The 14,072-nt window shown below is 38.8% G+C and overlaps 1 protein-coding gene across 9 annotated transcripts in view; it reads right to left on the bottom strand.

The window, feature by feature from the left end:
- Positions 1–14,072, bottom strand: part of PLEKHA5 (pleckstrin homology domain containing A5) — a 260,867-nt gene that overhangs the window by 19,405 nt on the left and 227,390 nt on the right. For 7 of the 9 annotated variants that reach the window (XR_002090877.2, XR_002090876.2, XM_059726554.1 and 4 more), the window contains 7 exons: positions 11,279–11,341; positions 6,918–6,998; positions 6,634–6,783; positions 4,911–5,012; positions 2,419–2,530; positions 2,139–2,185; positions 337–457 (listed from right to left, as the gene is read on the bottom strand). Coding sequence is in view for 7 of the 9 variants with exons in the window: in XM_059726554.1 (XP_059582537.1) it covers positions 337–457; positions 2,139–2,185; positions 2,419–2,530; positions 4,911–5,012; positions 6,634–6,783; positions 6,918–6,998; positions 11,279–11,341 (676 nt within the window). In the remaining 2 variants the exon portion in view is untranslated. Of the gene's footprint in view, positions 1–336; positions 458–1,062; positions 1,252–2,138; positions 2,186–2,418; positions 2,531–4,910; positions 5,013–6,633; positions 6,784–6,917; positions 6,999–11,278; positions 11,342–14,072 lie in introns of all 9 variants that reach the window. The other 2 variants (XM_059726555.1, XM_019489458.2) reach the window with 2 other exon arrangements.

Here is a 14,072-nt window from a genome sequence, read left to right as displayed (position 1 = left end):
GAACCAAATAATTGTTCAAGGGTTAGGACAGAAAACGGGTAATTGTTCAAGAGAGCAGCGCGTGTGGAATGAGTGATGTGATGAGACACAATGTCAATAAGGATTTCAGGGGTGCTGTCAAGCTGAATATTTGATTTTATTGTGGTTTTACCGAGTGACAACCTTTCCTTAACACGTAACTAAATGATCATCTTACTGTCAAGGTTTTTTTAGTCGAATTAATACATAAACTAAAAAACAAACAATGATGTGGTTCCTATAGTTAGTTACAAGATTTTGTATTGCTTGAGTAACATCCTGAAAAACAGTTGGGAAGTAGCACGCTTAGGTACCAACCTTTAGCCGGAGAAGTTTCTGACTCTGAAACTGGTTCAATCTTTTCTTCTCCATTAGATTCATCAACTTCTGCCACTGTTGTTAACTCTGGTTCACTCTTATAAAGTCTATAATCAGGAGCCTAGAGGATGAGAATCATAAAATGGACATAAACTCCAGTTAAAGTAGTGGAAACAGCAATCGTGCTGGTGATTATTGTTCTAATGTAACGCTATTTTAAAAATAACTTTTCACTGCTCAAGGGATAATGTAGCAGTATTCAAATCACCATTAACATGAAACAGTGGCTGCTGATTTCTGAAAGATAAACAAAATATGGCCCAAAATGGGAAGGAGCAAACTTACCATTATTATGTAATATTGAGTCCTAAGAAACAAGAGCTACCTTTAAAAGGGTTTGGCAAACACATTACTTAAGACTAGTGTTTGCACACTTTTGTAAGATTTCAGAAAAACCTGATTTTGGAAAACTGACCAAATGCATGCAATCATCCCGGGAGATTTGCTTTGGTGCAATATAAAACAAACTATACATCTTAGAACAGATCTATATATGGAGGACTGATGAAAATGTCAAACACAAATGATGCATCTAAAAATAAAACTGATTAGCCAAAAAAGAAATTCCATGACACAGAAGCAGCCAGATGTCAAAATAAAATAGTGACAGTGCAAAGGAAGGGGGGGAAATGCTTGAAGTACAATGTGGCAATTTAAGCCACTTACACAGTGAGATCCATTTCTCTGATATCCTTGAACTTGGTGAATCTTCTTTTCTTCCAGCAGATGTACTGGGCCCCTGCTATAACAGAGCAAGGAGCTGCTATCACTGGGCAGAGGGGGGATTATGGGAGGATGCTCTGTAAAGTCATAGGACCGAGGGAGTGGAGGACGAGGTGGGACTACTTCCTCTTCCTAAAGATTGTAGAATAGTCACCTTATTTAGATGTGTACACCTGTTACAATTATATATAACTCTTAAAAAGTATATTACTATAGCTGTATCAGATTCATATTTTGGAACTAGAGAGACATTGTCATGCTAAAGAGAGATGATAAATTTAATTGTGTTATAGCACCATGATTTAAGATTAGAATACTTTTTAAAAACTCGTTTTCATGATTTACACTACTTACTTTCTCCATGTCATGCAGCTAGTTATAGCTGCAGTTTCCTCATTTGAATTTTATGCTCCTCACGAATACATCTGAGCTCACTGATTTAATTATGCATCTGTTTTCCCTGAAATTCAGTATTAAAAGATTTCCCTGTACATTAGGTTTTTGAAAATCTTTAAAAGCCAATTTAAATTTTGAATGCAAGACAAACATGACAATGTCCCTTTAAAGCTATGATTTCTAGACATTATATGCCTGGTTTTCAGAGGGGTTAAACATTTCAAATGATGTTGGATGATCAGGCCTTCTGAGAACCAGGCTGCATATGAGAAAAGACATGTAAAGCAAAATGTTTTTCTACATGAAATGTGCATGCGTGTGTGGGGGGAAATACAGGGTTCACATTTTTGGGGTGGGAGCCTGGGGACAGGAAGAGGTAAAGAATGGGGAGAGAGAAACATGAATTGGTAAGAATGTGAAGTCACAGAACAACTAATAATTCAAGAATCCCTATCTGGAACTTTACTGTTGAGAATCAATTCCGTAGTTCGGTAATAGACATGCCTATTTAAAAATACTAAATATGCATGCTAAACATCTTTAAACCAGTTGAAAAGTAATTTCTAGTCACAACATTTATAATTTAGAAATTCAGCAATACTAAAAGGTGCAAAAAATCATACCTCATTTTTATACTTAATAGTTGAAAAAGGCTTGGATGCAATGATACCTGTTCAAAAGAAAAGAATAACATGAAAATGTGTTTTCAGTGAGTAACAAACACTAGCACAGAAGCCAGCCTCTATTGCCCATAAGCTCAGATGCCAATTTAAAATGGTAATTAAATTCAATTGTTGCTTTTTTTTTCACTTTTCAATTAAGCAAAAGAAGATAGAAACTTTGCCCCTTAGAAGAACAACACAATACAATGTTAGTATTAAGAGATGAAAGTGGCCAATTTACCTGCCTCTGTAGAACTTCTTTGCTGTTTATGCTTGCTCAAACCTTCCATGACATCTTGAATTCTCCACAGTTCTTTCTGAACCTGAGCTCGCTGTATACCTGCTGACTCAGTCTGCAGTAAGGAAACATTATATATGGGTAAGTATATATCTGGAGAATATGGATTTTAATTTTCAGACAACAACACAAACACAAGAGAAAACTAAGGTTTAGGAAGCAATATGATTAGGACTCTCCCATCTCACATTGGTAAGTGATAAGATGTTATGGAGGTTAGTGGTTAATGGAAGAGCTGCCATCACAGCAACTGATAGCTGAGACGTCCCTGTGGCCTACTGCAGGCCTGACAGAAGCTTTGCATATCTCATCCTCCAAGAGGGAGGTGAAGCATTCTGACAGCTTGGCTAGTGACACAGGAAGACAAGATCTCTGAATATCCAATGCAGAATGGAAACTGGGGAATTCACTACGGAGCTAACTAAAGCAGCTCTGTTCAGTAGGATAATTGTGTACATGTTGAACTGTTTGCACATCTGTCACTGGCCAGGAGGGAACACCAACAATACAGACTGATGGGTTGATCTGACAGACATTTAAGGGACCATGACTATCATATATGGAACATAAATCAAGGAACTGGCTGGGTGTAAAGAGGAGAAAATCCGTATTTAAATGAGGAAGCAGCCAGCAAAAGAGATAAGCAGCAGTGTGTTTACATGGAGTAAAAGGTTAGAAATTTCAGCAACTGAAATAAATAGCTGGCCAAAGTCTGTGGCAAGATTTAGTCATCTGATGACACACAATACTTATCAACTTATTAGTTACCTTTGTTGTGTTTTAGGTTCCTGTCAAACATTTCACATTAACCAGCTAATTACATCTTAAGTTGTGACCCAGCTGCATGTTGAAGCTATTAATGGCATCATAAAAAAAGAAATAAGCCACAAAGTTATTCCACAACAATGTATAATAACTTTGTGGCTGGTTCCCATCACACCATTATCATCTTATGCTGGTTCCTATCGCACACTAAAGCTGGGAGCCCAGTTCAGCTGATGGGGCTCCCAGCTGCTGGTGCACACCATGTCAACTGAACTGAGCTCCCAGTCGCAGGGGGGCACCATATGCCCCCGAGTCTGGGACCCTGCACCTGATGGGGCTCCCAGCCACAGGAGCATGTGGTGCATGCTTGCAGCTGGGAGCCCCATCTGCCGAGGGTGCTCTTGGTTGCAGGAGCTTGCTACTTGCCAATGCAGAAAGGAGCTCAGGATTGTGACTGTAGTTGAGATCATGATCCCAAGCTCCCACTGCACTAGCAGTAAGGCATGATGGGATGTGATGCTCAGCCCCACAATCACACCTCCTGCCACATAAGTGTGGCATGACAGGAAGCACGACTGTGGATAGTGTATCAGAACACATCATGCCTTCATCTACACATCTGGCAGGGGCCTTAGAGTAAAACAACCCCCAATGCAAACTCTTGAGCAAGTTTGCACAGGGAACGTATACAAGGATAAAAGGAAAAAAACCCTCACTTCCAACCTTGAAAATAGTGTGAAGATGAGAATCTCTGCAAACTGGTGAATAAATTATGCCTCCATGACCATGCAGGATTTGGGCAAATGAGACTGTTTCTACAGAACTTTCCTACTCCTGTCACTACCTCTCAATTGCTCTTCTATTGTGGTATGAGGAAAAACTTTATATCATGCCTGGGTTTATTGTTTTTTAGTGTTCCTTATTATTTGAAAAGTTCAGGACATAAGTTAGCCAGACCTCTACACTGGCATCCAAAAAATACTAGGAAGACAGCAAACATACCAACCATTAACACCTGTGTAAGAAGGGAAAGCATTTTTATTCAGCGTGATCAATCATGTTTCCTTGTTATTTCGAGCACAGTTAACTCGGTTGCCTGATAAACACTTAGGAGAAACAATTTGCGTGCTAAGTATCTAAGATGATGGCATAGTAAGCAATGGTCTCAAATTGCAGCAAGGGAAGTTTATGTTGGATATTAGGAAAAACTCTCTCGCTAGGAAGCTGGTGAAGCATTGGGACAGGTTATCTAGAGGTGGTGGAATCTCCATCCTCTGAGGTTTTTAAAACCTGGCTCAACAAAGCGCTGGCTGGAATGATCTAGTCAGGGACGGTCCAGCTTTGAGCAGGATTTGGATTAGATGACCTCCTGAAGTTTCTTCCAACCCTAATTTCTATGATTCATTCAACTTCAAGTAAGGCCTGAAAAAAATTCCCATCCTATGACTTCTTTAAGGATGTCCTCAGCAAATACAAGAATTCCAAAATAAAACAGAACAAAATCTTTTGTATCTACTGAATCATTGGAAAGGAACATAAACCCATAGCTCCTACCTTCCCTTTGTAAGTCATCTTTAACCAAAATCACATAGAGGAAATAAAGAGGTTGTTTATTTTAGCCTTTCATAAGAAAATGATTTAAAAGCACTTCAGGTTAAGACAAGCCTCACCTGAACTTCCCCAAGTCGGTCAAGCTGCTCCTTCATGTGGTTCCTTGTAATTGTTACATCGTACTCTAATTTGTCATACTCTCTCCAAGCTCTTTCCAGCTCCTTAATTTAGAAGGGAAATAGTATTACGATACTAAACGTGTGTTCTCATCCAAGTTAAAAACAGACCTTTCAAAAACAAAAACCTTACAACTGTTTTGACTAGTCCAGCTATCAAAGTCCAGAAGATAATGAATACTCATCCTGAACAAATTAGAAAACATGTTTTTCGTCTGTTTGAAAAGGTTTTCACTTCCAACTGGAACTTAATAAAGCTCAAACAAATTGATTTGTCCTTTGTGGACAACAAGATAAGGAACAGAGAGACCCATCTGTCCTCAAGAGGTTTTTCAGACCATCTTAATCATACTCTCTCATAAAATTAAAGTAGACCAGAGTTTTGATTGTAAGACGCAGCAACACATTAAACATTGTCCATTTTGTCATACAGAATGCAATAGTGTATTTTTAATATTCAAAGAACCAAAGCTGGGCAACTCTTCCTGAAAATATTAAACAAATCAAAGTTCCTTGTTTTGGGGTCTCCAGGTATTTTGTGGCTACCGCACAAAAAGCAACTGAACATTTTTCCCAACTCCAAAAAGTCAGGGAATGAAGTTTTCCATTTTCTATTGCCATTCAGTACATCTTTTGTCCCATTATCTTCACCTTTTTGCTCTGGTGAAAAGCAAACAGTTACCTATCCACACCTGAGCATCTCCTGACAAAAAGTCATACAAGATGGGGGATGAAGGGCTGATGCATGTGCCTCAAACCAGGGGTTTGGATTTTCTATACCTTATTCTACCTTGTCTTTCCATAGAAAGTAAAACGTGGGAAGTTACCTTTTGGGTCCTTGAGACTAACCAATTAACAATAAGTTTACTTTTGTGAATCTCTAAATGCTAGATGGATGGAAACCTCTGCCCCTCAAATTCCACCCTGCCTCCCCCCCCCCCACTTCCTTCTCCAGTTTGCTCAATCTTAAGCAATTTTTAGCAACAACAACAAAAAAAGACTTAATTAACAGCAGGGGTGGGGGCAGGGAGCAAAAGCTGGAAGAGGGAGAAGAAATACAGAGACCCTGGTGGCAGCAGCAGGAGGAACGATGTGGGGAATGATGCCTGGACCTGGAGCCCACGGAACACGAGTTAACCCCTTGAGGTCTAGATGCAGCCCATGGGCGGCCTGTTGAACAGCCCTGATCTAGGAATCAGGCTGGCAAACCTGGGCAGCAACAGAGTAGTGTAGTACCAACAGATCTTTTAACCTAAAGAAACAGAACTGTCTGTGAACTGAGAGGCTCTCTGGCTGTGTCTATTGTATGTTAATATGTACCAATATGATATCATCACTGAGAAATATAAATTAAGTGCAGTATCTGAGAAAATCTGCGTCATTCTACAGTAAGTTATTGCTCACTTGCATTCTACAGTTTGCTTCACAATCAAATCTTAATCTCAAAAAATGAAAGCTACTATGTATTTGCCCCTTCTAAAAAAGTAAGAAAGAAACAACGGTCTGTCAACTGTATTAAAAGACCATCTATTCCGGCTGTCCCGCAGGAAGCTGGAGGTAAAGGGAGAACTATTTAAGGCTGCAGACAGTCCAATTAAAAGTATCAACAGAAAGAGAAATCACTTAGCATGTCACCGAGCTTTACTGGCTAAACTGTATTACTTACTGCAGTAGCTCGAGATACTTCTCGGCACGTACTAAGCAGTCCATTCTGCAAGTCATCTCTCTGTAAAACAACATTCTGTATGGAGGCTGGATTATCTGCATTCATTTCTATCTCTTGACTGGCTGATAGCAAAGCTTGCTCAATCGTGTACTATTATAACAAAAAGAATTATTTTTAATGTTCTGCATCATTGAGTTGATTTTCTTTTTACTTCAGTTATCAGTGTTCTGATAATAAGCATGTAAAATAATAGCCACATTAGGTAATAAATATAATTGTCCTACTTTCTCCTTGTGTAGCTGTTGAAGTTTCTCTTCCAGTGCTTGTACAACTTTATCTTGTTCACATAATCGGCTAAGCTTAGCCTAGGTTATAAAAGAAGAAGGTTGCGATTAGAACCACTATTATTTTTTCATAGAATCTATTAGTAAAAATACATCTTCCAAAATGACTTGAGACAAATTATGTGAAGTACTGTTATTACCATCTCTTTAATTCTAATATGTCACGAGCCAGAGCATTGGATTTTTGAAGTACACTGAGAACCTCTGAAAGGCTCTTTGTAATTCAAAGTAATACAGGATAACCTCATAAATCTGGTTTTTAAAATTCTGGAATTCTCAAAAATCTGGCCCGTTTTAAAAATACACTGCATCGGGGAGTAGTGGTGGCCGGTCCCAGAGCAGTGGCCGCATGCAGAGTGGCAGCACAGGGTGGTAGATCACGGTGGCAGCCACACTGTGCAAGCTTCCCCCTACGCATCCAAGGGGGGCGGGGGGAATAGCAGCAGGTGGCCGCGGAGCTCGGGGGGGGGGGGGGGGGGAAGAAAAAGTGGCAGCTGTTCCCAGAGCAGCAGCCAGATGCCGTTTCAAAAATCCAGAATTTTCAAATTTCCGGCAGGTGCTAGGTCCCAAGGATACGGGATTTATGAAGTTATACTGCACTATAATTTCAAACAGCAAGGATGAAAATGCAGAATCTAGTTATTGCACAGCTAAATTTTTTAGATCTGCCAGCAAGTTTTACTACAGTCAATCATGCTCTTTTTAACCCACCTGCAGACTTGGTTGGGGTAGACACTCTTTACCAGAGCCATTCTTTCCTGTCCTGAAGGTAGTTTTGAGCAGTTACACTTCCTTAACAATGCCAAATGTGCTAGTGTGGGAGCCTTGCAGGTTTCTATTCTGACCCTGATTCTATTAAATCCATATTTGGGACTACTCTTACAATAGACAGATTATCTGGCTTGCAAAGCAGGCAATGACTAGACTACATGCAGAGTTCTGAACTTCTGCTGCTGGTGTGCTCTGGAAAGCAGCAGCTTCTCTTAAATTGGGATCTGTTTTCCATTTTAAGTCTAATATTAGCTCTTTAAATCTGACAGCCCTATCAATAATAAGAAGGTTCCATTATACAGACACAAGGATTCCAGCAGAGGCACAAAAAGTCTCTAGTCAGATGTGATTTCTATGCTTATCCACATATATAGGTACATAAGATTCTCACACTTCCTGGAATGAAACTTGATAAATTTTAGGATCAAATACAATCTTTTACATGTAACCAATCGAGAAACCTTTATCTTATGAAATACCCAACCTTGCCCCCAATGAGATATATTTTTGTTTGCAAATGAAATGCCATTTGATTTTTTGTAAAATCTGTGTAAAGTTTGACCTTGATACTGGATAAAATTTGGGGAAAATTTATCAAAAAGTCCATTTGCAACAGACTGGCAGAAGGCATGATGCTGAAGGATAGTCAACGTGGTTTCACTGCAGGCTGGTTGTCTGACCAACTTCATGACCAACCTCCTTTTATGATCAAGTAACAAACTGCTTGGATGTGGGAGATACAGCTGATGTCATACACTTGGATTTTAAAAAGACTTTCAATATGGTCTCCCATGACGCTCTTATTAAAAAAACTGGGGGATTGTAAGCTGGCAGAGTCCACAGTCAGGTGGGTTGGGAACTGGCTAAGGAGTTGAACCCAGAGTGTTAGCGTATCATCTTGGTGGGAAGCGGCCAGTGGTGTCCTCCGCAGGGTTCAGTTCTTGGCTCTGTGCTGTTCAACATCTTTATCAACGACTTAGATGAGGATGTGGAAAGCACGCTGGCCAAGTTTGCAGACAATACTAAGTTATGGGGAAAAGCAGTTACGCTAGGGGATAGGGTGAGGATCCAAATGGATCTGGACAAGCCAGAAAGGTGGGCAGAGTGGAACCTGATGTAGTTTAATAAGGATAAATGCAGAGTGCTTCATCTGGGGAAAAGTAACCAGCGACATAAATATAGGTTAGGAGATATCCTGGCCAGCATGATGGCTGAAAGGGACCTTGGGTTATGGTTGATCACAGGATGAACATGAGCTACCAATGCGATGCTGCAGTCAACAGAGCTAATAGCATACTAGGATGCATTAGTTGATGTGTCATGAACAGGGCTAAGGAAGTGATACTTCATCTCTACTTGGCACTGGTGACATCCCAGCTGGAGTACTGTGTCCAGTTCTGGGCACCACACTTCAGAAAAGACGTGAAGAATCTTGAAAGGGTCCAGAGAAGGGCCACGAGAATAATTAAGAGCCTGGAGGACAAACCTTATGAGGAAAGACTAAGGTATTTGGGACTGTTCAGCCTGGGGAAGACAAGACTGAGGGGGACTTGGTGGATGTCTATAAGTATGTAAGGGGTCAATATCGGGAGCTGGGAGAAAAACTGCTCGTTAGGGCGCTCCAGGGAAGGACTAAGTGCAATGGCTATAAACTTTTATTGGATGGTTTCAGGTTGCATGCAAGGAAGAACTTTAAGGGTGACCAGAATCTAGAATAGACTTCCCAAAGAAGTGATGCAGTCCCCAACCTTGGAAGTCTTCAAGAAGAGACTAGACAGCCATCTTGCTTGGATCATTTGATCTCAGCATTATTCCTGCTCAGAACAGGGGGGGTTGGACTATGTTCTTTCAAGGTCCCTTCCAGTTCTTAATTTTCACTATTCTAGGTTTCTAAGGTATTAGTTTGAAAATAAATTCATAAAAATGAATGGAAAAAAGATTCTGTATTTCACAGTAGGAATTTAAGGGGATGTTTTAGCCCAGTGGGGACCGACCTTTTCGGCAGCGTGCTGTAAATTAAGCCCCATGACCTCCCTGAGTACCACTTTGATCCTATTCCCTTACCTGATCTGCTGATCTGTTTTTCTGCTCCCTAATCTGCTGCATGCCACACACACAGGCTGCCCAGACCATTTGTGGCATGCATGCTGCAGGTTGGTTGCCACCCCTGTTTTAGCCAGTCTTTGCCATTAGACAATGACATATACTTAACTTTTCTTTATGACTAGGGAATACGGCATCCACAAAACTAGAGGCACTGGACAGAGATGCTGCTAAGCATAGGACAGCTGGGCTGTGAAGTGCTGTGAGATGTTGCTGGTGCCCACCCTAGTCATGCTACTGTACAAAACCTTCTACAAGGAGTATACATGGTTGAATTGGCCAGGACATATTCATACTATATTTAGTTTCTAACTTTCTATTCACTGAATAGAGAACTTTACATTTCTGTCAGGCCACTATTGCACTTTTCTTTTTAGGAAAAACAAGAAAAAAATCCTGTGTAAATGCAATGTCTAAATTCTGGTTTTTAACTGTACAAAGGTCAGAAAATAGTGAAGTTAATGTGCCTGCAACAATACGAATTTTCCAACTTATACATCCGTTTGCTCAAGGAAATGATTTTTAAGACATAAGTAGCAGTAACTGAATACACTTTTAAAATATAAATACTTCTTAAATCTTGAAGTTTAGATAATAAAACTATAGGATGTAAAACACTACCACATTTACATTGCAGGGGTTTTTATGCTTTTAAAGCAGCAGGTTAATGTTGCATTAGCAGCTTTTTTTAGCATTTAATTTCTAAGATTTAGTTTTGTTTCCCTTTAACAAAGGGGTAAAGAAAAAAAAGAAATCCAGAACTACCTGGCTTAATGGAGTGCAGAGTTGGTAAACTCAATGCAACATTTCTTTTGCTTGTGGAACTGCTAAGTCCCTTAAATCTATGCTGAGGTGGACTAAGCATGTGTGACTAGACAGTTCTTTTTCAGGCACACCTATAAGATTGTTTCTAGCTTGTGCGTGCCATATGCAAACTGAGAATTGATAACTTTTTAGGGGGAAAAAACAACCATTTTAAAACCTAGCAAACTCATTATTGTCTATCTGAAATTTCAATTTTAAAACTTCAGCCGTTTTTCCTTTAACCCTGTTAAAGTGAAAGTACGTACATGACACATCCACGAAGAGTAGTAGCGGTACTATTCCAACCCCTATATATTGAAATATAGCTATGGGCTTTTCCTTGCTTAAACATCCAAAAGCGATTCACTTTTGAACAGATTCAATACATGGAAAATTTCAGCCCAAGACACAATGGTTACAAAACATTAAAATCTTGACCACTTTTGGAAACTAAAGAATTTCCCTTCCCTTCTATTTTCACCACTTAATATTAGTGGATCGCTACATTATTTTCGTACCCAAATGTTACATTCTGGGTAGAAACTAATGTCACAACACCAATATAATTAAGCAAAAACAACACCAACATCGCTTTGAGAAAGAGCAAAAATACAAATACTTACATCGATATCCAGCTCTTCAGATCTATATTTGTATAATGTCCCCCTACACTCTTCTTGTGTCAACTATAAGGAAGAATAATATAGCCATAAAACAACTTCATTGGACTGAAGAAAACGAAAACGCTGTTCAGCTCAAATTTTAATACAATAGTATTAACTTTTACTAATACACTTTAACTTGAAAGCCAAACACGATGCATGACTGCACAGTTTTAGCCACTACACAACATTTAACTCTTAGTTACGTAAGGTACTTAATGGAATGTCGCATACACATTTTCAGGGGAAAATTATATCAGATAACTAATCCAGGTAGTAAAGCTTTCTAATCAAAACAAACTGTGGACTTGTGTGAAGTTTTTTAAAATCATATTTCTTCAGAAAGATAAGCCCTGGATTCTGACAGTCACTGTAATCAGGCATGAGCTGTGAAGTTGTCAAAATTATATCTTAATTAAAGCTTCATGTGCCATTATATATCAGTATGTACTTTTTCATAAGTGCAGTCTAAATACTGCCACGTATTCTGCTCTGATATTCCAGTGGGATCAGAGCAGTCTCAGGCTTGTACCAAAGCATCTAAGAACAGAATTTGATTTCTAGCACATATGGTAGGTATGTGTATCAAAAAAAATTGCTTCTGAATTATGGGTAGACTTCATCTCCCAACACATACTTTTTCCTCTGCTCTTCTAAACAGTGTTCACAGCACTTCAACAATGGCTCTAAAGGGATACCATCCTATTTCTTGTACTGAGGCAGGCACACTTATGGCTTACAAAGACTGCGACTGTCATTCTAGTCAGCAATGCAAGAGATCTTCAGGGCAGCCTGAGAAGAAATCATCAGCATACTAACTTCTTGCCATTTTTATAATCTAGATTGACCACCAGCAAGAAATTCTTTAAAATGTTCAAAGGGGAAAATATAACACAATGCATTTATATATCCATTTTAGAATAGTCATTTTCCACTACATTAGCTACTGTGTAACTATGCGAAACATCTTATCTACTATTTTAGTTAATACTAAAAAAAATGTATATTTTTCTAGTTCCAACATATTCTTTTTCTCCTGATACATATGTTATTTGATTTGTGGCATGTATAGGTCTTAACTGAGCAGGAAAGAGACTGTTAAAGCCTAATTTGACTTTAAAGGACATTTATGAATGCAAAGCTCAGGGGAGGGTTAAACCAAACAAACATTTTGAACATACAATAAATCTTCAAAAGACTTAAGTGTTTCATTTCAAGACATACCTCATGCAAATGCATCTGGTGACAATTTAAAAGTACGGATAGTGCATTAAGACCACGCAATAAGTTTCTTTGAAATGAACATTTAATGAAAATGAGCACCAGAATACAAAAGCCACAGCATCTCAAGAATTATTTTATTTTTTAAAATATAGTTAACCCTTAACACACTTCAGAAACCATAATTTAAAAAAAAATCCCCCCTAATTATAGATTCCATCTTTTTGACAGAAAAAAACTGAAGAATGGAAATATTTTAAAAGGACAGTGCTCATAAACATGGTCAATAGAAATCTGGCCAAATCCTCTCAAATTACAGATTAAAATCTTACCTGCAGATTATTTCCATGAAATGCAACAGGAATGTTTGTCTATCTTTAAAACCCCAAATTTATATTTCCCAAACACTTAGGAATTATACATAATGTAATCATTTTTTTAAGGCTTAAAAGTTCACTATTTGTATTGGCAGCAGCTCAATATAGTTTGGCCTAAAATAGGTTTATGGGGCAACTTCCTACTTCCAAAATACTACTACACAGTAAGTTTTTGGAAAAATCAATATGTGTTTTTAAGGAGATATACTGTGTACTTCAAAATTGTTAATGTGTCTTATTCAAACTCTTCTAAATTTTAAAAAGGACACTGAAAGTGTTCTACACCTTTATGGTCTTTTATTAGTGTTACACTACATAATGTGTTATTGCAACAGGCAGCCAACCACTTTACCTCCACACAAGAAAATATTGCAACATTTACATTTACTTCATATTTAAAGAATCTAGAATTAAACTAAGCCTTTCATTCATCACTGACAATGCAGCACTTATTCAAGGGTTCAACAAATCTGCAAGTCAGTTTTGGACAACATTGGAAAATAGTCTCTTAAGAGCTATATTGGGTTAGACCAAAGCTGGCACTACTCCACTATCACATCTCCAACCGTGACAATGGTTGATGCTTTAGAGGGAGAGCATGTGCATGGGGTATACCTAATGATCCATCCTGGCATATCCTCTCCGACATCCAACATCACTGGTATAGGGTTGCCAAAGGATACATCCCTAGTGTTCTGTTTAGCAGCTATTAATGGACTTACCCACTAATTCATCTCATCCCTTTTTTAACCTGGCTATACCATCTGCCTTTACAACCTCCTGTGGCAACAAGTTCTATAAATTAACTACGCACTATGTAAAAAAGTATGGTCTCTTCTTTGTTTTAAACCCGTCTCCTGATAATTTCAGTTTGTGTATCTTAGTTCTAGTATTCTGGGATGTGGTGAATAACAGTTCTCTATTCACTCTGTCCACACCCATCATATCGCTTCACAACTTTCTTCCTAAAGGGAAGAGTCCTAGTCTTTTTAGAGTATAGACAGACATTCATTTGTAGTGCTACAAAGTGTCTCTGCACTTCAAAGCACTGCAAAAATGTAGTGTTTTGGGAGCATAGAGGTGTTCAAGCCCTGCTGCTGGAGAGTGACAAAGTTACCTTTCAGGCCAGATCTCCAGCCCATAGTGAAAGAGGATGG

Source organism: Alligator mississippiensis, chromosome 4 (assembly GCF_030867095.1).
Source record: "Alligator mississippiensis isolate rAllMis1 chromosome 4, rAllMis1, whole genome shotgun sequence".
Lineage (NCBI taxonomy): Eukaryota > Metazoa > Chordata > Crocodylia > Alligatoridae > Alligator > Alligator mississippiensis.
The sequence above is the reverse complement of the archived record's forward strand: the minus strand, read 5'-3'. Positions and strand labels throughout refer to the sequence as shown.